This window comes from Crinia signifera, chromosome 6 (genome assembly GCF_055691185.1).
Source record: "Crinia signifera chromosome 6, ASM5569118v1, whole genome shotgun sequence".
Classification (NCBI taxonomy): Eukaryota; Metazoa; Chordata; class Amphibia; order Anura; family Myobatrachidae; genus Crinia; species Crinia signifera.
The window spans coordinates 285,149,570-285,173,412 of NC_139222.1; the positions used below are offsets into that span (position 1 = coordinate 285,149,570).

Below are 23,843 nucleotides of genomic sequence, written 5' to 3' on the forward strand. Positions count from 1 at the left end.
ACGTAATCTGCTGCGCTATATAAGACACTGTAACGGAATCTGCTGCCCTATATAAGACACTGTAACGTAATCTGCTGCGCTATATAAGACACTGTAACGTAATCTGCTGCGCTATATAAGACACTGTACATAAATAATGCCATGTGGTGCCGTAGTGTGATTACACACTGTCAGCCAAAAATCCTTAACTTCCGGGCAACTCCACATACAATATAATATAGCTGCATCAGGCGCTTTGCATGTAACACAGCATGACTCCGGGGCTGTACCCATTATCATCCTACGTTTTTGGTGTGTCCTACACGGTGCAGTAGTTTGTGCTGCATTTCCATGTAAGAGGCAAAAGCAAATTCTCTCTCTAGTGGACAGAACCATGCTGCATTGCAGGTGGGGCAGATGTAACATGTGCAGAGCGTTGATCTCATCCATGAGACGGCAGAAAGGCATTCATAGTCATGGAGCAATACTGATAGAGACAGGTCCGGGGAGGATAGGTAGAGCTGAGTATCATCCGCATACAGAGGATGCTAAAATCCAAGAGCTGGTTAGTTTGCCAAGAGATGAGGTATAGATTGAGAAAAGCAGAAAGTGCCACTCTCTATATGAATGAGCAAATGTGTGCCCGCTCCAGCCTCTGCCCGCTTCTGCCCGCTCCAGCCTCTGCCCGCTCCAGCCTCTGCCCCTCCTCTCCGGTTGCATTATGGTGCATTCTGTTGGTTGTAAGTCCCCTTCAGTTTCTCATAATTGAGTATGGATTAAAGGGTTGATGGTGTCGACATGAACAAGGTCCATATTGATAAAATGTCGACACAAAAGTAATGTCAACATGAGTTATTTCTCCTTTATCCACTAGGTGTCACTGGAGTTACACTGGGGAATAGAAGGCGACCACAGGGAGCAGTCAATGTCAAAACATGAGCAGACGAACCTCCGATAAGTGTATCCCGCTTTGCTCGCCATGTGAGGGCCACGTTCCTCTCTCTGCTGCTGCGCTCAACACACTTTACCATTCCCAACAGGAATCTACGTGGATGATAATGGGGCAGATTCTCTAAGCTTCAAAAGTGATCAAATAGAGAGTGATAAACAACCAGCCAATCATCTTCTGCCTGACATTTTTCAAACACAGCCTGTGACATGGCAGGTAGGAGCTGATTGGCTGGCTGTTTATCACTCTCCATTTTATCACTTTTGAAGCTTAGAGAATCTGGCCCAATGTATGAAAAACTAATGACCTTTGCAGGTGTCGACATTGCCGTGTTGACCATTTGCTCATGACACCCATTCGTCATGTGCATGTCAACATTTGATGTTGACCTATTGACTGTCGATGTAGATATTGTTGACCTGTCGTCCGGATCCCCTCATGATTGCGCATGCTCAGCCGTAGCACAGTGCTAATAACTGCGTGTACCGTGACTGTGAATAAGCCCCTAGTAGTATATAAAGGAACATATTTACATATCCCGTCACCCCAGCCCCTTTAGGATTTACTCCTAGGACCCTCACACCCCCATCGAACATTATTCTTAGGGCAAAAATACAAATAACAACATAAAGTGCACGAATCCCAATTTCTGTGATTTTCCGCCTGACCCGTCATCGCTTTAATGATACAGTGAACAGCTTTCTGCATCCAGATGAATCAGCACCAGGTTCTATATCCTGGGGATAAGAGTCCACGGTGGGCAGCTGTGCATGTGCCGAGCCAGCTGGAGGCTTGTAGCGCAGATAGAGGCATCTGTGGTTATATCAGCAATAAGCGCTTACACTTCTCACGTCTCACGTCCTCCAGTTCGGAGTTTGTTCCTTACAGATCTGAACGTGTTTCTTCCAGAAGGTACCAGCATGGATCTCTCCTATCGCTGTGATACTGGGCAACAAACCCTCCAGGATGTTCCATTAATCAGACTGTAATCTGATTTGTAGCTGTGTATTCCAGGCAGATGTGCTCACACATAAATAGACTAAGGGGGTAATTCAGGTTGGTTTGCAAAGCCCATTTTGGGGTTAATTCAGGTTGGTTTGCATTTAGGGTCTGATTCTTGTTCACTTTTGTTCACAGCTTTAGCGAGTTCAACATGCCATGGGAACGCCCAGCGTTTTATTGGTGTCCCCATGAAAACAGTGGGCGTTGCCATGGGTACGGGCCGTTGTGTTTGCCTGCCCGCCCCGTCTTTGCCATAGCCCTCGCAAATAAAATTCAGTTTTCACTGACTTCTATTTGCGAAGGAACATTAAATTATTTTGCCTGCAGCGGAAGCATGGAAGGGAATGTTTTTTTTGTACACATCCCCTCGCATGGTACCTAGGGGAATCGGTGTATGCAGCTTACTGAGCCAACCTGAATCGGGGCACAAATGTGCTTTGCAAACCAACCTGAATCACAATGAAGACATTGGGAAATGTTCTGCCGCTGGTTGTTGGCTGGTACCATTCATTGCTACTGTTTCCTCCCAAGGGAGCACTATCCTCACAATTGTAACATTTAAACTTAATCGTGCTGTAGAACTGGAATAAGAATTATATAGCGCATAATTATATGGTGCCGATATAACCGTGTACAGAACAAAATACAATTTACTCCGCTGCTATTGCTGAAGCTGCTGCGTCCTCAGCATTTCCACTTTATTATCACTAATTAACTGGGTGGTTTTGTCTATAATTTAAGTAGCTTGAGCGTGGTTATATCAGTGAGCAGCGGGGGAGCGTTAGCGCTGTTATATGAGTGAGTAGCGGGGGAGCGTTAGTGCTGTTATATCAGTGAGTAGTGTGGGAGAGTTAGAGCTGTTATAGGAGTGAGTAGTGTGGGAGCGTTAGCGCTGTTATATGAGTGAGTAGTGTGGGAGAGTTAGCGCTGTTATATGAGTGAGTAGTGGAGGAGCGTTAGCGCTGTTATATCAGTGAGTAGCGGGGGAGCGTTAGCGCTGTTATATCAGTGAGTAGCGGGGGAGCTTTAGCGCTGTTATATGAGTGAGTAGTGTGGGAGCGTTCACTGAGTAGAGTGAGTAGTGTGGGAGCGTTAGTGCTGTTATATGAGTGAGTAGTGGAGGAGCGTTAGCGCTGTTATATTAGTGAGAAGGGGAGGAGCGTTAGCGTTGTTATATGAGTGAGTAGTGTGGGAGCGTTAGCGCTGTTATATGAGTGAGTAGTGTGGGAGCGTTAGCGCTGTTATATTAGTGAGTAGTGGAGGAGCGTTAGCGCTGTTATATGAGTGAGTAGTGGAGGAGCGTTAGCGCTGTTATATGAGTAAGTAGTGTGGGAGCGTTAGCGCTGTTATATTAGTGAGAAGTGGAGGAGCATTAGCGCTGTTATATGAGTGAGTAGTGTGGGAGCGTTAGCGCTGTTATATGAGTGAGAAGTGGAGGAGCATTAGCGCTGTTACATGAGTGAGTAGTGGAGGAGCTTTAGCGCTGTTATATGAGTGAGTAGTGTGGGAGCGTTAGCGCTGTTATATGAGTGAGTAGTGGAGGAGCGTTAGCGCTGTTATATTAGTGAGCAGTGGAGGAGTGTTAGCGCTGTTATATGAGTGAGTAGTGTGGGAGCATTAGCGCTGTTATATGAGTGAGTAGTGGAGGAGCATTAGCGCTGTTATATGTGTGAGCAGCGGAGGAGCGTTAGCGCTGTTATATTGGTGAGTAGTGTGGGAGCGTTAGCGCTGTTATATTAGTGAGTAGAGTTGGAGCGTTAGCGCTGTTATATTAGTGAGTAGCGGAGGAGCGTTAGCGCTGTTATATTAGTGAGTAGTGGTGGAGTGTTAGCGCTGCTATAGGAGTGAGTATAGGAGGAGCATTAGCGCTGTTATATTAGTGAGTAGCGGAGGAGCGTTAGCTCTGTTATATTAGTGAATAGCAGAGGAGCGTTAGCGCTGTTATAGGAGTGAGTAGTGGAGGAGCATTAGCGCTGTTATATAAGTGAGCAGCAGAGGAGCGTTAGCGCTATTATATGAGTGAGTAACGGAGGAGCATTAGCGCTGTTATATGAGTGAGCAGCAGAGGAGCGTTAGCGCTGTTATATGAGTGAGCAGTGGCGTAGCATTAGCGCTGTTATATGAGTGAGTAATGGAGGAGCGTTAGCGCTGTTATATGAGTGAGTAGCGGAGGAGCGTTAGCGCTGTTATATGAGTGAGTAGCGGAGGAGCGTTAGCGCTGATATATGAGTGAGTAGCAGAGGAGCGTTAGTGCTGTTATATGAGTGAGCAGCGGAGTAGCCTCAGCACTGTTATATGAGTGAGTAGCGGAGGAGCATTAGCGCTGTTATATGAATGAGTAATGGAGGAGCATTAGCACTGTTATATAAGTGGGCAGCGGAGGAGCGTTAGCGCTGTTATATGAGTGAGTAGCGGAGGAGTGTTAGCGCTGTTATATGAGTGAGCAGCAGAGGAGCATTAGTGCTGTTATATGTGTGAGCAGCAGAGGAGCGTTAGCGCTGTTATATGAGTGAGCAGCAGAGGAGTGTTAGTGCTGTTATATGAGTGAGTAGTGGAATAGCTATAGTGCTGTTATATGAGTGAGTGCTGTTATATGTGTGAGCAGCAGAGGCGTGTTAGCGCTGTTATAGGAGTGAGTAGCAGAGGAGCGTTAGCGCTGTTATATGACTGAGCAGCGGAGGAGTGTAAGCGCTGTTATATGAGTGAGCAGCGGAGGAGTGTTAGCGCTGTTATATGACTGAGCAGCAGAGGAGTGTTAGCGCTGTTATATGAGTGAGCAGCGGAGGAGTGTTAGCGCTGTTATATGAGTGAGTAGAGTAGAAGCGTTAGCACTGTTATATGAGTAACGGAGGAGTGTTAGTGCTGTTATATGAGTGAGTAGCAGAGGAGCGTTAGCGCTGTTATATGAGTGAGTAGCAAAAGAAGTGTTAGCGCTGTTATATGAGTGAGCAGTGGCGTAGCATTAGCGCTGTTATAAGAGTGAGTAATGGAGGAGCGTTAGCGCTGTTATATGAGTGAGTAGCGGAGGAGCGTTAGCGCTGTTATATGAGTGAGTAGCGGAGGAGCGTTAGCGCTGATATATGAGTGAGTAGCAGAGCAGCGTTAGTGCTGTTATATGAGTGAGCAGCGGAGTAGCCTCAGCACTGTTATATGAGTGAGTAGCGGAGGAGCATTAGCGCTGTTAAATGAATGAGTAATGGAGGAGCGTTAGCGCTGTTATATAAGTGGGCAGCGAAGGAGTGTTAGCGCTGTTATATGAGTGAGTAGCGGAGGAGTGTTAGCGCTGTTATATGAGTGAGCAGCAAAGGAGCATTAGTGCTGTTATATGTGTGAGCAGCAGAGGAGCTTTAGCGCTGTTATGAGTGAGCAGCAGAGGAGTGTTAGTGCTGTTATATGAGTGAGTAGTGGAATAGCTATAGTGCTGTTATATGAGTGAGTGCTGTTATATGAGTGAGCAGCAGAGGCGTGTTAGCGCTGTTATAGGAGTGAGTAGCAGAGGATCGTTAGCGCTGTTATATGAGTGAGCAGCGGAGGAGTGTAAGCGCTGTTATATGAGTGAGCAGCAGAGGAGTGTTAGCGCTGTTATATGACTGAGCAGCAGAGGAGTGTTAGCGCTGTTATATGAGTGAGCAGCGGAGGAGTGTTAGTGCTGTTATATGAGTGAGTAGAGTAGAAGCGTTAGCACTGTTATATGAGTAACGGAGGAGAGTTAGTGCTGTTATATGAGTGAGTAGCAGAGGAGCGTTAGCGCTGTTATATGAGTGAGTAGCAAAAGAAGTGTTAGCGCTGTTAGATGAGTGAGCAGTGGCGTAGCATTAGCGCTGTTATATGAGTGAGTAATGGAGGAGCGTTAGCGCTGTTATATGAGTGAGTAGCGGAGGAGCGTTAGCGCTGTTATATGAGTGAGTAGCGGAGGAGCGTTAGCGCTGTTATATGAATAAATAATGGAGGAGCATTAGCGCTGTTATATAAGTGGGCAGCGGAGAAGTGTTAGCGCCTGTTATATGAGTGAGTAGCGGAGGAGTGTTAGCGCTGTTATATAAGTGAGCAGCAGAGGAGCATTAGTGCTGTTATATGTGTGAGCAGCAGAGGAGCGTTAGCGCTGTTATATGAGTGAGCAGCAGAGGAGTGTTAGTGCTGTTATATGAGTGAGTAGTGGAATAGCTATAGTGCTGTTATATGTGTGAGTGCTGTTATATGAGTGAGCAGCAGAGGCATGTTAGCGATGTTATAGAAGTGAGTAACAGAGGAGCGTTAGTGCTGTTATATGAGTGAGCAGCGGAGGAGTGTTAGCGCTGTTATATGAGTAAGCAGCAGAGGAGTGTTAGCGCTGTTATATGACTGAGCAGCAGAGGAGTGTTAGCGCTGTTATCTGAATGAGCAGCGGAGGAGTGTTAGCGCTGTTATATGAGTGAGTAGCGGAGGAGCGTTAGCGCTGTTATATGAGTGAGCAGCAGAGGAGCGTTAGCGCTGTCATATGAGTGAGCAGCAGAGGAGCGTTAGCGCTGTTATATAAGTGAGCAGCAGAGGAGCGTTAGCGCTGTTATATGAGTGAGTAGCGGAGGAGCGTTAGCGCTGTTATATGACTGAGCAGCGGAGGAGCGTTAGCGCTGTTATATGAGTGAGCAGCGGAGGAGCGTTAGCGCTGTTATATGAGTGAGCAGCGGAGGAGCGTTAGCGCTGTTATATGAGTGAGCAGCGGAGGAGCGTTAGCGCTGTTATATGAGTGAGCAGCGGAGGAGCGTTAGCGCTGTTATATGAGTGAGCAGCGGAGGAGCGTTAGCGCTGTTATATGAGTGAGCAGAGGAGGAGTGCTAGCGCTGTTATATGAGTAAGCAGCGGAGTAGTGTTAGAGCTGTTATATGAGTGAGCAGCGGAGGAGCGTTAGCGCTGTTATATGAGTGAGCAGCGGAGGAGCGTTAGCGCTGTTATATGAGTGAGTAGCGGAGGAGTGTTAACGCTGTTATATGAGTGAGCAGCGGAATAGTGTTAGCTCTGTTATATGAGTGAGCAGCAGAGGAGTGTTAGCGCTGTTATATGAGTGAGCAGCGGAATAGTGTTAGCGCTGTTATATGAGTGAGCAGCAGAGGAGTGTTAGCGCTGTTATAGGAGTGAGCAGCAGAGGAGCGTTAGCGCTGTTATATGACTGAGCAGCAGAGGAGTGTTAGCGCTGTTATATGAGTGAGTAGCGGAGGAGCGTTAGCGCTGTTATATGACTGAGCAGCGGAGGAGCGTTAGCGCTGTTATATGAGTGAGCAGCGGAGGAGCGTTAGCGCTGTTATATGAGTGAGCAGCGGAGGAGCGTTAGCGCTGTTATATGAGTGAGCAGAGGAGGAGTGCTAGCGCTGTTATATGAGTGAGCAGCGGAGTAGTGTTAGAGCTATTATATGAGTGAGCAGCGGAGGAGTGTTAGCGCTGTTATATGAGTGAGCAGCGGAGTAGTGTTAGCGCTGTTATATTAGTGAGCAGCGGAGGAGTGTTAGCGCTGTTATATGAGTGAGCAGCGGAGGAGCGTTAGCGCTGTTATATGAGTGAGCAGCGGAGGAGCGTTAGCGCTGTTATATGAGTGAGCAGCGGAGGAGTGTTAGTGCTGTTATATGAGTGAGCAGCGGGGGAGCGTTAGTGCTGTTATATGAGTGAGTAGCGGGGGAGCATTAGTGCTGTTATATGAGAGAGCAGCGGAGGAGTGTTAGCGCTGATATATGAGTGAGTAGCAGAGGAGCGTTAGCGCTGATATATGAGTGAGTAGCAGAGGAGCGTTAGCGCTGATATATGAGTGAGAAGCAGAGGAGCGTTAGCGCTGTTATATGAGTGTGCAGCAGAGCAGTGTTAGCACTGTTATATGAGTGAGCAGCGGAGGAGTGTTAGCGCTGTTATATGAGTGAGCAGCGGAGGAGCGTTAGCGCTGTTATATGAGTGAGCAGCGGAGGAGCGTTAGCGCTGTTATATGAGTGAGCAGCGGAGGAGTGTTAGCGCTGTTATATGAGTGAGCAGCAGAGGAGTGTTAGCGCTGTTATATGAGTGAGCAGCAGAGGAGCGTTAGCGCTGTTATATGAGTGAGCAGCAGAGGAGTGTTAGCGCTGTTATATGAGTGAGCAGCGTAGGAGCGTTAGCGCTGTTATATGTGTGAGTAGCAGAGGAGTGTTAGCGCTGTTATATGAGTGAGCAGCGGAGGAGTGTTAGCGCTGTTATATGAGTGAGCAGCGTAGGAGCGTTAGCGCTGTTATATGTGTGAGTAGCAGAGGAGTGTTAGCGCTGTTATATGAGTGAGCAGCGGAGGAGTGTTAGCGCTGTTATATGTGTGAGTAGCAGAGGAGTGTTAGCGCTTTTATATGAGTGAGCAGAGGAGGAGTGTTAGCGCTGTTATATGAGTGAGCAGCGTAGGAGTGTTAGCGCTGTTATATGAGTGAGCAGCAGAGGAGCGTTAGCGCTGTTATATGAGTGAGCAGAGGAGGAGTGTTAGCGCTGTTATATGAGTGAGCAGCGGAGGAGTGTTAGCGCTTTTATATGAGTGAGCAGCGGAGGAGTGTTAGCGCTGTTATATGTGTGAGTAGCAGAGGAGTGTTAGCGCTGTTATATGAGTGAGCAGCGTAGGAGTGTTAGCGCTGTTATATGAGTGAGCAGCAGAGGAGCGTTAGCGCTGTTATATGACTGAGCAGCAGAGGAGTGTTAGCGCTGTTATATGAGTGAGTAGCGGAGGAGCGTTAGCGCTGTTATATGACTGAGCAGCAGAGGAGCGTTAGCGCTGTTATATGAGTGAGCAGCGGAGGAGCGTTAGCGCTGTTATATGAGTGAGCAGCGGAGGAGCGTTAGCGCTGTTATATGAGTGAGCAGCGGAGGAGCGTTAGCGCTGTTATATGAGTGAGCAGAGGAGGAGTGCTAGCGCTGTTATATGAGTAAGCAGCGGAGTAGTGTTAGAGCTGTTATATGAGTGAGCAGCGTAGGAGTGTTAGCGCTGTTATATGAGTGAGCAGCGGAGGAGCGTTAGCGCTGTTATATGAGTGAGCAGCAGAGGAGTGTTAGCGCTGTTATATGAGTGAGCGGCGGAGGAGTGTTAGCGCTGTTATATGAGTGAGCAGCGGAGGAGCGTTAGCGCTGTTATATGAGTGAGCAGCGGAGGAGTGTTAGCGCTGTTATATGAGTGAGCAGCGGAGGAGCGTTAGCGCTGTTATATGAGTGAGCAGCGGAGGAGTGTTAGCGCTGTTATATGAGTGAGCAGCGGAGGAGCGTTAGCGCTGTTATATGAGTGAGCAGCGGAGGAGTGTTAGCGCTGTTATATGAGTGAGCAGCAGAGGAGTGTTAGTGCTGTTATATGAGTGAGCAGCGTAGGAGCGTTAGCGCTGTTATATGTGTGAGTAGCAGAGGAGTGTTAGCGCTGTTATATGAGTGAGCAGCGGAGGAGTGTTAGCGCTGTTATATGAGTGAGCAGCGTAGGAGCGTTAGCGCTGTTATATGTGTGAGTAGCAGAGGAGTGTTAGCGCTGTTATATGAGTGAGCAGCGGAGGAGTGTTAGCGCTGTTATATGTGTGAGTAGCAGAGGAGTGTTAGCGCTGTTATATGAGTGAGCAGCGGAGGAGTGTTAGCGCTGTTATATGAGTGAGCAGCGTAGGAGCGTTAGCGCTGTTATATGTGTGAGTAGCAGAGGAGTGTTAGCGCTGTTATATGAGTGAGCAGCGGAGGAGTGTTAGCGCTGTTATATGAGTGAGCAGCGTAGGAGTGTTAGCGCTGTTATATGAGTGAGCAGCAGAGGAGCGTTAGCGCTGTTATATGAGTGAGCAGAGGAGGAGTGTTAGCGCTGTTATATGAGTGAGCAGCGGAGGAGTGTTAGCGCTTTTATATGAGTGAGCAGCGGAGGAGTGTTAGCGCTGTTATATGTGTGAGTAGCGGAGGAGTGTTAGCGCTGTTATATGAGTGAGCAGCGTAGGAGTGTTAGCGCTGTTATATGAGTGAGCAGCAGAGGAGCGTTAGCGCTGTTATATGACTGAGCAGCAGAGGAGTGTTAGCGCTGTTATATGAGTGAGTAGCGGAGGAGCGTTAGCGCTGTTATATGACTGAGCAGCGGAGGAGCGTTAGCGCTGTTATATGAGTGAGCAGCGGAGGAGCGTTAGCGCTGTTATATGAGTGAGCAGCGGAGGAGCGTTAGCGCTGTTATATGAGTGAGCAGCGGAGGAGCGTTAGCGCTGTTATATGAGTGAGCAGCGGAGGAGCGTTAGCGCTGTTATATGAGTGAGCAGCGGAGGAGCGTTAGCGCTGTTATATGAGTGAGCAGAGGAGGAGTGCTAGCGCTGTTATATGAGTAAGCAGCGGAGTAGTGTTAGAGCTGTTATATGAGTGAGCAGCGGAGGAGCGTTAGCGCTGTTATATGAGTGAGCAGCGGAGGAGTGTTAGTGCTGTTATATGAGTGAGCAGCAGAGGAGTGTTAGTGCTGTTATATGAGTGAGCAGCAGAGGAGTGTTAGTGCTGTTATATGAGTGAGCAGCAGAGGAGTGTTAGCGCTGTTATATGAGTGAGCAGCGGAGGAGTGTTAGTGCTGTTATATGAGTGAGCAGCAGAGGAGTGTTAGTGCTGTTATATGAGTGAGCAGCAGAGGAGTGTTAGTGCTGTTATATGAGTGAGCAGCAGAGGAGTGTTAGCGCTGTTATATGAGTGAGCAGCGGAGGAGTGTTAGTGCTGTTATATGAGTGAGCAGCGGAGGAGTGTTAGCGCTGTTATATGAGTGAGCAGCAGAGGAGTGTTAGCGCTGTTATATGAGTGAGCAGCGGAGGAGTGTTAGCGCTGTTATATGAGTGAGCAGCGGAGGAGTGTTAGCGCTGTTATATGAGTGAGCAGCGGAGGAGTGTTAGTGCTGTTATATGAGTGAGCAGCAGAGGAGTGTTAGCGCTGTTATATGAGTGAGCAGCGGAGTAGCATTAGCGCTGTAATATGAGTGAGCAGCGGAGGAGTGTTAGCGCTGTTATATGAGTGAGTAGCGGAGTAGCATTAGCGCTGTAATATGAGTGAGCAGCGGAGGAGCGTTAGCGCTGTTATGAGTGAGCAGCGGAGGAGTGTTAGTGCTGTTATATGAGTGAGCAGCGGAGGAGCGTTAGCGCTGTTATATTAGTGAGCAGCGGAGGAGCGTTAGCGCTGTTATATGAGTGAGCAGCAGAGGAGCGCTAGCGCTGTTACAGATGGAGCCCCTCTCTTTGCTTTGCAGTGCTTGCCAGAACATCACCGCTGGCGAGCGTTGGCGGGGAGGGACTCCATCAGACTCCACCAGAACCCTCCCTGGCAATCGTTACCTGCATGGACTGTGTTATAATCACATTCTGCCCAGTGTTCCCCAAAATGAATGATAGATCTAAAGGTGCCCATACATGTACCAATTACCCGGTACTTTTTGTGTTAAAATAGCATCGCATCCCATGCACAACATATGCACAACGATGCTATTTTAGCACAAAAAGTACCGGGTAATTGGTACGTGTATGGGCACCTTTCGTGTTCAATATCAGCCGCCAGTAATGTGATCGGTGGGTTTATCAGTAGGTGTGTATGGGGTTATGCCCATAAAACGCTGGCGTTACCCAGCTCCAGCCCCCTGCCCGCCCCCACCCCGTCCCCTCTGGAGTTGAAGCAATCCCCCCACCATCGGACAAGGAGCTGAATCAGCCCCACTGGTTTTACATAATACGTGCCCCAGTCTGACTGTTATAATACTGTCTACAGAGCTGGAAAATCTGTGAGTGACCCAGAGCGAAACGCAGATCGTCTGTATTATAGATTTAATATATTTCAGGATATGAACTTTATGACTGTTATTTTATGACTTGTATCATTATAGCATTTTAATTGGTTATATTAAATTATAGATTGTTATTGTAGACTGGTTTAATCATTCCGTCCAATTTACTTCTATATCCATGTACACTAGGGCGGAGTGAAAAAACTGAAATTGAGAAATTCAAAATCGGCTAGTGTGGGAAAGTTGTGACTTGACTTGAATAAGAAACGTGCAAAAGCTTTTTGATCTGAGTCAACATCTTCTGTTCTGGCAAGAGGCCTAAAGTTTCACTTTTTAGGTGAAAATGACGAAAACTATGAAGATGCTCCGATCTAGTTAAAATTATGTCAGGATGTCTTAGAGTGGTTCATTAATATACTTTAGCATAGTAAAAGAGAGTACTAGCTTGTCCTAGTGCAAAGTGACTGACTGGCGGGAGAAAAAAATCCCTAATAATTGACCCATTTTCATGGTCACAATTGTGCATATTGTGTGTTTTCTCCTGAACGTGTTTATAATAGAAGAAGCACAAATACTCTAAATGGAATTTCGGTGACACTGTGTGAAATATACAAATTTGTTCTCAAAATGGGCAAAACAAATGCTGCATTGCAGGTGGGGCAGATGTAACGTGCTGAGAGAGTTAAATTTGGGTGGGGTGTGTTGGAACTGAAATCTAAATTGCAGTGTAAAAATAATGCAGCAGGTATTTACCCTGCACAGAAACAAAATAACTCAACACAAATCTAAAGGTGGCCATACATCTACAGATCGATTGTCAGATCTGGCTGGTTGGAACAAATACCTGGTAATATCTGAATGACAGTTTTTGGCAGTTTTCCAGCATTTCAAAGCAAAGTGCTCTCATCCATTACCAGTATTTTGTTCCAAACAGACAGATCGGACAATAAATCTGTAGATGTATGGCCACATTAACTCCCTCTGCACATGTTACATCTGCCCCACCTGCAGCTGCATTACAGCATATAATTATGCCAAAGATAAGCCAATATATTAACAGTTAAATACATTAAAGTGCATTATGCTATAATAAGTATTGCTGATCAATCCTGCCTAGCAGGGCCGTCTGTTTGTATGGGCTTAATGGGCACTTGCCCAGGGGCCCTAGGCGTATAACGGCTCTATGTTGATAGCTGAGGATCCCCTTTTTCCAGGGATACCAGAATTTTGAAAATCGGCCCTGGGGAACTGCAGATATCCAACTTCAAAGCAGCAGTCCACATCCGACCTGTTAATTACAATTTCCAGTCATATTTCTCAGGTTCTCTCTGACACTAGCGGCTTGTCTCTATCATGCCCAGAACCAGAGATATCAGCCTTCAAGCAGCCGGTCCCTGCTCCAGTTCCAAACATCTGGTGTACAGTTTTATATTTTTGTCAATGGATTGCTCTGGCTCCTGATCTCTGATACCCAAGTTCCCAGCACCTCCTGAAAGTTGGGACTCTAGGTTTTTATACTAGGCTAAGAAATCTATTTCCAGATAATGGCGATATCTGCAGTCAAACAAGCTGCCCTTCCACCCGAAAATGACGAATATTAAGCCCACATCATTATCCAACCCTCCCCTGCGTATAAAACACCCCCTACCTCCCTGGAAGTCATTTACAAGGGACCCTTCATACAGCTCAGTGCCCCCTTCCACACGTTAGTGTTCTCCCTCCCACCACCTGTGCAGTAAAGGAGTAATTAGCAGAAGTTACTGCTCCAGGTCCTACATGTTGAATGGAAGATAGAGCACCCCCTGCCACCCGTGGGACATCAAAGCTGCTGCTGATACCACCCCCCACCCCTAGGAGGGGAGAATGGGTAAGGGCCCCAGTGCATTGCTTTGCCCAGTTGCCCACACTGCTGTTAAGATGGCCCTGCTGCCTAGAAATGAACACAGTGATTGGCATATATGTACTGCTGGACACCACTCATAGAATGATTAACCTGTTAATTTTTGAATCAATGTTCTTGTTTTTTTTTTTTTCCCTAAACATTAGATGTATTTGTTTATTTATTTATTTACAGTTTCTTATATAGCTCAGCAGATTCCGTTGTGCTTTACAATAGTAGACAGTGATAAAACAAACAGGGTAATGACAGACAGACTTGGGGGTTAGAGGGCCCTGCTGCAAGCTTACAATTTATTACATCATAATACACTTCAACATATTTAACAGTTAATACTGTATATTGGCTTATCTTTGGCATAATTATATGCTGTAATGCAGCCCAATCATGTTCCCAGTATAGGGGATGCAACACTGTTTTTCTGTCAATAAACAGAAGTGATATGTAAAATGATACATTAGACAGTTTACACTGTTACTTGTAATACTTATTGTAACAGTTACTGTTTTTCAATAACAGACTGCAACAGTTATTTCTTATTTATATACACAGGATTGTCTATCTTTGTATATGCACTGCAAAGAGAGCAGCATAAATCCAATTTCATGTATTTCAGTGACACTGTGTCAAATATAACACTGCATAATGACCCTTAATCAGACCTGATCGCAGTACAAATTTGTTCTCAAAATGGGCAAAAAAATGCTGGACTGCAGGTGGGGCAGATGTAACATGTGCAGAGAGATTTAAGGTGGCCATACATCTACAGATTTATTGTCCGATCTGTCTGGTTGGAACAAAATCCTGGTAAAAGATGAGAGCAAATGACAGTTGACCATTTGCTTTGAAATGCTGAAAAACTGTCATTCAGATATTACCAGCTGTTTGTTCCAACCGGCCCAATCTGACAATCGACCTTTAGATTTGTGTGAGTTATTTTGTTTCTGTGCAAGGTAAATACCTGCTGCATTATTTTTACACTGTAATTTAGATTTCAGTTTCAACACACCCCACCCAAATTTAACTCTCTCAGCACGTTACATCTGCCCCACCTGCAATGCAGCATTTGTTTTGCCCATTTTGAGAACAAATTTGTACTGGGATCAGCTCTGATTAAGGGCTATTATGCAGTGTTATATTTCACACAGTGTCACCGAAATTCCATTTAGAGTATTTGTGCTTCTATTATAAACACGTTCAGGAGAAAACACACAATATTCACAATTGTGACCATGAAAATGGGTCAATTATTAGGGATTTTTTCTCCCACCAAAGTCAGTCACTTTGCACTAAGACAAGCTCGTACTCTCTTTTACTATGCTAAAGTATATTAATGAACCACTCTAAGACATCCTGACATAATTTTAACTAGATCGGAGCATCTTCATAGTTTTCGTAATTTTCACCAAAAAAGTGAAACTTCAGGCCTCTTGCCAGAACAGAAGATGTTGACTCAGATCAAAATGCTTTTGCACGTTTCTTATTCAGGTCAAGTCACAACTTTTCCACACTAGCCGATTTTGAATTTCTCAATTTCAGTTTTTTCACTCCGCCCTAATGTACACCCTGTTATTGATTATATATATATACTCGTACTCCCCATGCTATGAGAAGTGGGGGAGTTCCCTAATTCCTGGAACAACCCCGCTGTACCGACCCAGGTGCACGCAGGTTTGCAGGTCAGATTTCTCTGTATTGCCCACTGTAGGAGAATGCGCTGGTGTCCCCTCCGGGGTCCCACCTCACGTTCATTTTCTCTGTCAGCCAATAACATCCGTGTAAGAAGAAAGACAAGATAATGATTCCTTTGTCTGCCGTGAGTCACAGGTTGTGTGCTAGTTGTGTTTGCTCTGCGGTTGGCACTGCCAAGTCTCGCATCTGCCAAGTCTCCGGCCTTTATTATTAACAAGCCCAGTGGAGTCTTGGAGCAGGGTCAGTGGCTCTTTGAATGCAAATTACATAGAATCATAGAATTTGAGAAGTCAATTTAACCCAATTAGTCTGCACCACGCACACACGTGCACACTAGGGTTAATTTTTGTTGGGAGACAATCAGATATATTTTTGGATTGTGGGAGGAAACTGGAGTACCTGGAGGAAACCCTACAAACTCCACACAGAATAACCATAGCCTAACCCTAACCATAGTGCCTAACCCCCCCACCCCCCTTCTGCAGCCTTATACTCCCCTCCTGCAGTCTAACCAGGGGTGCCTTAAGAGAGGACACCTGTGTGCAGCCTCCTCCAACCAGGCCCCTTCCTCTCTGCCTGGAGCAGTACGGTCTGAGTGCTCTAGTGTGGAGGCGCTATTGGAGTCTGAGCACTAGCGCGCTCAGACTCTCTTGCGCATGCACAGATAAGATCAAATGGCCACCATCCTGTTTTTCCAGGATCTGGGCAGTGCTCCTGGACTCCCGAGGATAAGTATTGGAAAAATGGGTGCATAGTGCAAGTTGTGGGCCCCCCTGGGACTCAGAGGCCCATGTACAGTAAGTACCTATAGTCACAGATAGTTACGAATGTAGAGTCTGGAGGACATTGCGGAAAATGTATAAATAATAACATTCTAATGAAATATGACCGTAGGAATCCAGTTAATTTCGATAGTGCTGTGTTGATCCCCCCGCTCCCAGTGGAGGTGCTGACCACCAGGCAATATATAACTTGAGCTTTTTCGTTGTGTGGCTATGAATCTGTTTATGGAATTGAATGCGCGCTGCCCTGCTAGGACTGTATAACAAAACAGAGATGTTCTACATGTTAGATATAGATTTATACTCGGATTTAGAGTCCATGCTACCGGTTTCCGTTGCTCATATTAAAAAGTTGGCTGGTAGGTGGCTCCTGGGATCTTCCTGTTGCCAAGAGGAGTAATTCTATTGCGATGCCGAGACACAACTGCAATATTGTGTTTTTGTGGTCCACAGTGGGCACGAGAGCCTGACAAGTTTCTTTTTGCTTATTATTTATTGTGTATCTCTAACCTTTGGGGACCAAGACTGAAAGAGAACAAAGGAGAACGCGCTCCTTCAGGCAGAACAGTAACCCAGCACTTACAGATGTACTGTAGGCAGACTGGGAAATGAGGTCAGACTCTGCAAAACTTATTATTCCGGGAGACTGGGGCATAAAATGGGGGGTTGTAATTTCTTTGCTAAACTCAGGATTTACTTAGGAGAGAGTGTGCGCAATGAGATAACTGCGCTGCGGAGGTTTAGAGATTGATGCTTATTATACAATCAGGCAATAACTGTGAGTTATACCTTAATATAACTACTGGTACTGCGGACAAATTAAAATGAATATAAGTAGCAAGATTTAATTCAGATATATGTAAGGCTACTAGACCTGAGTCTGTAAGGGATTCGGCCCAGCTCAATAATACAATATACAAATACGACCGTATCTCACACAAGACACTGCTAAATCTCTTATCCATGCACTCATTATATCCCGCATTGATTACTGCAATAGTCTCCTAACTGGTCTTCCCAAGGGGTGTGGTATAGGGTTCCGACAGTCATTAGCCTGACATCGGGATCCCGACTGGCCGGACTCAGACAGCAAGGCGAGCGTAACAAAGCCCCTTGCGGGCCCGCTGTGCTTGCCACCTATTCTATTCTCCCTCTATGGGGGTCGTGGACCCCCACGAGGGAGAATAGCCAGTTGCCGTCGGGAACCCGTCTGTCAGTGTTTTAACAGCCGGGATCCCGACGTCGGGTAAATGACTGTCGGGATCCCAAGAACAGACTCTCGCCATCCATTCTAAATGCTGCTGCTAGGCTGATATTCCTTGCAAGATGCTCATCATCTGCTGATCCGCTCTGTCGGTCCCTCCATTGGTTGCCTGTGTTTCACTGTATTCAATATAAAATACTTCTACTCGCATATTAACCAGTATTAACCACACTGCACCAGCATATATCTCTGCACTTATCACAAAATATCTCCCATATCGACCACTCCGCACTGCACAAGATCTGCGTCTCTCTTCTGCACGGATCATTAGCTCCCATTCACTATTACAGGACTTTCATCGGACTGCTCCCATCCTATGGAATGTCCTTCCACGCACAATAAGAATCTGCTGCGCTATATAAGAAACTGAAACAGAATCTGCTGCGCTATATAAGACACTGTAACGGAATCTGCTGCGCTATATAAGACACTGTAACGGAATCTGCTGCGCTATATAAGACACTGTAACAGAATCTGCTGCACTATATAAGACACTGTAACGGAATCTGTTGCGCTATATAAGACACTGTAACGGAATCTGCTGCTATATAAGACACTGTAACGGAATCTGCTGCGCTATATAAGACACTGTAACGGAATCTGCTGCGCTATATAAGATGCTGTAACGGAATCTGCTGCGCTATATAAGACACTGTAACGGAATCTGCTGCGCTATATAAGACACTGTAAATAAATTATATACTGTACTGTACATATTTTGTTTACAAATATATATATATATATATATATATATATATATATATATATACTGTAAGAGATTTGTCTTCATCTGAGTGCCGCACCTCTGCTAAGGTACGTATATTTGCGTCCAACTAACGCTGTGAGGGCACCGGGCTGATTCTGTCAAATTAGAGGGAGTGCCGGTCCACGGAACTACTATATATATATATATATATATATATATATATATATATATATATATATATATATACTGTATATTGATTGGTGCGTCTCAGTGAGGTAGAGAAATATAAAAGCAGCATGAATGGCGAATTGCTCCCATAGCGCTAATGTGCGATGTCATGCGGCTGAACTGTCTACACTGACATTTATTAGTGAACCATTTGATGGTGAGCGACTGTGCGGCAACATGCGAGGGGGTGTGTCTGTGTACACATCCCCTCGCATGCTTCCGAGGGGATTCACTTGGCGGGGGCGGGTGTTCGGCCGAGAGCCAAGCGGTGTTACACGCAGCCTAGCAATCAGGTCTGAATTAGGTCCCTAGAACAACTCTTGGCCTACACTAATGAGTCCATGCAAGGGAAAACAGTGCTCCTGTAATATGGTTTGTGCCACATTCTGAGACCCGTGTGTATGCAGCACTCTCACGTGTCGGCTGTGTTCTGATATCTATGCCTAGGTGGGGATTATTAGCTTGACTGTCAATAGGACGACACATGAAAAGGGTTGACACAAGCAAACGTGATGGAAGCGGTATTAGCTGGAAAACGAGGGGCTGATTGTGACACGTCGTCTTGACTTCTGTGTTTCTTGTTTCCTGTAGGACCGTGACGGTGTCTAACAGAGATGCCGACCTTGTTCATCTAGAAACCAAGACCCCAGAGGGATGTAAGTACATACGTTTATTTGCATTCACGGCTGTTTTCTTCATGTTAATATACATCTTGACTTGAGAGTTAATAATGCAGTGAGAGTGCAACTTTTCATATACTATATACAAGCCAATGCAGTCACTAGGAGCCAGTGACATCACTGAGAGTGCAGCCAATACAGTCATTAGGAGCCAGCGACATCAAAGAGATTGCAGCTTATCCAGTCATTAGGAGCCAGTGACATCACTGAGAATGCAGCCTTTCCAGTCACTAGGTGCCAGTGACATCACTGAGAGTGCAGCCAATACAGTCATTAGGAGCCAGGGACATAACAGAGATTGCAGCTTATCCAGTCATTAGGCGTCAGTGACATCACTGAGAGTGCAGCCTATCCAGTCACTAGGTGCCAGTGACATCACTGAGAGTGCAGCCTATCCAGTCACTAGGTGCCAGTGACATCACTGAGAGTGCAGCCTACCCAGTCACTAGGTGCCAGTGACATCACTGAGAGTGCAGCCTGTCCAGTCACTAGGTGCCAGTGACATCACTGAGAGTGCAGCCAATACAGTCATTAGGAGCCAGCGACATCACAAAGATTGCAGCTTATCCAGTCACTAGGTGCCAGTGACATCACTGAGAGTGCAGCCAATACAGTCATTAGGAGCCAGCGACATTACAGAGATTGCAACTTATCCAGTCACTGGGAGCCAGTGACATCAATGAGAGTGCAGCCTATCCAGCCACTAGGTGCCAGTGACATCACTGAGAGTGCAGCCTACCCAGTCACTAGGTGTCAGTGACATCACTGAGAGTGCAGCCTACCCAGTCACTAGGAGTCAGTGACATCACTGAGAGGTCAGCCTATCCAAGCACTAGGAACCAGTGACATCACTGAGAGGGCAGCCTATCCAGTCACTAGGAACCAGTGACATAACTGAGAGGGCAGCCTAGTATCTGATATCTGGTTGTTAGTTTGACAAGTATTAGATGGATCGTCAGTCGGTTGAACAAAAATGGTCGACATGCATTAAGGCAACATGATTCTAAAGTCAAGATGGCTGGTGTTTAAGGTCACCAGGCACAAAAGATTGACAGATTCTATTGGATAACATGACAATGCTTAACACATATGGTCAACACATGTTGTTGTTTTTTTTTTTGTATTTTTTTTACTTTCACCCTCTACATGGACTCTGAATGGGAATTGTAATCTATGCCGGGTGCAGCGGTTACGGAGCGTAGCACCTTGTTCGCATTGCGCCGAGTGAAGCAGTAATTGAGGTTACATGTGATTTACCGTTAAATATTACATCCCCCTCCAAAAAGAAAACAAAAAAACTGTCAACCTTATTTGGGTCGACCATTTCCATGCCACCCTTTTGACTGTGTTGATATTTTGTAAACGTCAAACTTTCCAAGTGTTTACCCCTCACATATCACCCAATTGACTCTGAGCCCAGCGGGCTCAGTGTTACATACCGGCCGTCCAATCAGGCTGAGCGGTGCTGGGTCCCATTTATTTAGTCCTGCTGTGTGTAATATGTCATTTCAGGGTATAATGTCCTGAATTTGGTCTCTGTGGATGGAGCATTTAAACAGCTTTTGATTTAGGGAACGGAAGTTTGCAGTTTAATCATCTCTGACCCCCCTCCAGGTTACGCAACCAAGCACTACGGCGACGAGCCGCACTACTGTATACTAGAACTCTGCTCAAGTGCAGCGAAAAGTTTTAGTGCAAATTCATTTTTATCTTTCTTATGCTAATCACAGCATTTCAAATCATTTTATATGAACCTTTTAAAATTCTCTCTCTCTCTCTCTCTCTCTCTCTCTCTCTCTCTCTCGCTCCGAGAAAGCGTTTCCATTCCCGGGGACAGATTTAGGATTTGGCCGGCATTATATGGCTTAATTCTAGCTACAGATCGGCAGATATTAAATTCAATTAAAATAAAAATAAATAAAAGAGAAGCTTTTCCTTTGTGCGGCCTGAGCCGCGGCGGACGTGCGAGGTTTCTTATTGTCTGCATATATTTCCCGACTTTACAGTACTCGGGGGGGGGGGGGGGGGGGGCTGCGCGGAATCCGGACGGCCGTGAACTGTGTTACTGTAACAAATTAATTGGATCATATTGTAATTATTATGCATGAAATGTTTCTACATAAGACGGAAAGCTATAAATAGGTAATTGCGGCAGGCTGATTTATGACTGTGGCTGCATTCCGACATCCTATAACACTATGTAGAGGGGGGTTATGGGCCGGCTCAGTAACCACTTGCCCATCATGTCTTGCCACAGTTTTGCTACTAGGGAATGCTGAAACAGTTGCAAGGCATGCTGGGATGTGTAGTTTCACAACAGCTGGAAGGTCACAGTTTAGCCATGCCTGACTTAGACATTACTGATTTCTGTAGTGCCAGCACGTACGGGTTTCTTTATTTGGTACATGTTGTTATGTCGACAGTTTCTGCTCTAAGTCAAAAGGTCAACTACTATTGGCTGACAGTCAATAGGTCGACACATCAAAAAAGGCCAGTATGTGTTTGGTCGTTATGGTCAAGAGGTCGACACAAGCAAAATGTTGACATGAAAAATGGTCGACATGGACGAGTTTGACATTAGTTTTTCACTTTTTGGGTGTCTGTTTATTGCAGTCACCATGCTTCGGGCACGGAGCATGCACGGCGCACTATTTTATTCTCCCATTGTGCCCACGGGGATGGTAAAGTATAAACAAGTTGGTTGTAAAAAAAATTTACTAAAAAACTCATGTCGACCTTTTCTGCATGTCAACATTTTTCAGGTTGACCTTTTGACCATAATGCGTGTTGACTGTCGACCTAGACAGTGTCAACCTAATAATCACATCCCTATTTACTAAGGAGGGAGTTCTATTGATTCTGATTGGTTGCCCATAGCACCATCCTATCTATTATTTAAGTAGAATCTAATTGGTTCTGATTGGTTGCTTTGGGCAACATCACATATTCAACATGAAGTCGGTATACGTGATATATACAGATGGCCAGTGGTCAGGATGGTAACACCGGCATCCCAAAAAAGGGAATCCAAACAGTTGTCAGGTAAGTATACAGCACTTAGCTTCCCCCGGCCATTCCCTAACTCTAACCCTCCCCACAGCGGCGGTATGGGGGAAGGGACAGAATAACCGTAGGCAGGGTACAGAAGACGCGTGTGATGGCTGAGTCATTGGTGGCTGCTCTCTTGTCCCAGCACTGATACACAGTGATGACAGTTGCAGCACCGCTGACTGAGGGCTGATCTGTGCCCGTATCACAGGCGCATCGCTGACTGAGGGCTGATCTGTGCCCGTATCACAGGCGCACCGCTGACTGAGGGCTGATCTGTGCCCGTATCACAGGCGCACCGCTGACTGAGGGCTGATCTGTGCCCGTATCACAGGCGCACCGCTGACTGAGGGCTGATCTGTGCCCGTATCACAGGCGCACCGCTGACTAGGGGCTGATCTGTGCCCGTATCACAGGCGCACCGCTGACTGAGGGCTGATCTGTGCCCGTATCACAGGCGCACCGCTGACTGAGGGCTGATCTGTGCCCGTATCACAGGCTTACCGCTGACTGAGGGCTGATCTGTGCCCGTATCACAGGCATACCGCTGACTGAGGGCTGAGCTGTGCCCGTATCACAGGCGCACCGCTGACTAGGGGCTGATCTGTGCCCGTATCACAGGCGCACCGCTGACTGAGGGCTGATCTGTGTCCGTATCACAGGCGCACCGCTGACTGAGGGCTGATCTGTGCCCGTATCACAGGCGCACCGCTGACTGAGGGCTGATCTGTGCCCGTATCACAGGCGCACCGCTGACTGAGGGCTGATCTGTGCCCGTATCACAGGCGCACCGCTGACTGAGGGCTGATCTGTGCCCGTATCGCAGGCGCACCGCTGACTGAGGGCTGATCTGTGCCCGTATCACAGGCGCACCGCTGACTGAGGGCTGATCTGTGCCCGTATCACAGGCGCACCGCTGACTGAGGGCTGATCTGTGCCCGTATCACAGGCTTACCGCTGACTGAGGGCTGATCTGTGCCCGTATCACAGGCATACCGCTGACTGAGGGCTGAGCTGTGCCCGTATCACAGGCGCACCGCTGACTAGGGGCTGATCTGTGCCCGTATCACAGGCGCACCGCTGACTGAGGGCTGATCTGTGTCCGTATCACAGGCGCACCGCTGACTGAGGGCTGATCTGTGCCCGTATCACAGGCGCACCGCTGACTGAGGGCTGATCTGTGCCCGTATCACAGGCGCACCGCTGACTGAGGGCTGATCTGTGCCCGTATCACAGGCGCACCGCTGACTGAGGGCTGATCTGTGCCCGTATCGCAGGCGCACCGCTGACTGAGGGCTGATCTGTGCCCGTATCACAGGCGCACCGCTGACTGAGGGCTGATCTGTGCCCGTATCACAGGCATACCACTGACTGAGGGCTGATCTGTGCCTGTATCACAGGCATACCACTGACTGAGGGCTGATCTGTGCCCGTATCGCAGGCGCACCGCTGACTGAGGGCTGATCTGTGCCCGTATCACAGGCGCACCGCTGACTGAGGGCTGATCTGTGCCCGTATCACAGGCATACCACTGACTGAGGGCTGATCTGTGCCTGTATCACCGGGACACCATGTGGCTGTATTTGTTACTACTATTACAGAATTATTGTTATTCAAAATCTCTTGTATAGCATCAACTATTTATCAAAGGATTGTGGGAGATGCACCAAGAAGGGAGTCAGTTAGTGTTAAGCTGTGGGGATCAGTTAGGGTTAGGCTGCAGGTGGCAGTTAGGGTTAGGCTGTGGGTGGCAGTTAGGGTTAGGCTGTGGGTGGCAGTTAGGGTTAGGCTGCAGGTGGCAGTTAGGGTTAGGTTGCAGGTGGCAGTAAGGGTTAGGCTGCAGGTGGCAGTTAGGGTTAGGCTGCAGGTGGCAGTTAGGGTTAGGCTGCAGGTGG

At 46.9% G+C, this 23,843-nt stretch overlaps 1 protein-coding gene across 5 annotated transcripts in view; it reads left to right on the forward strand.

The window, feature by feature from the left end:
* SORCS1 (sortilin related VPS10 domain containing receptor 1) overlaps positions 1 to 23,843 on the forward strand; it is a 501,652-nt gene that overhangs the window by 310,189 nt on the left and 167,620 nt on the right. For all 5 annotated transcript variants that reach the window (XM_083149856.1, XM_083149858.1, XM_083149860.1 and 2 more), the window contains exon 6: positions 18,812 to 18,876. In XM_083149856.1, the coding sequence (XP_083005982.1) occupies positions 18,812 to 18,876 (65 nt within the window). The remainder of the gene's footprint in view (positions 1 to 18,811; positions 18,877 to 23,843) is intronic.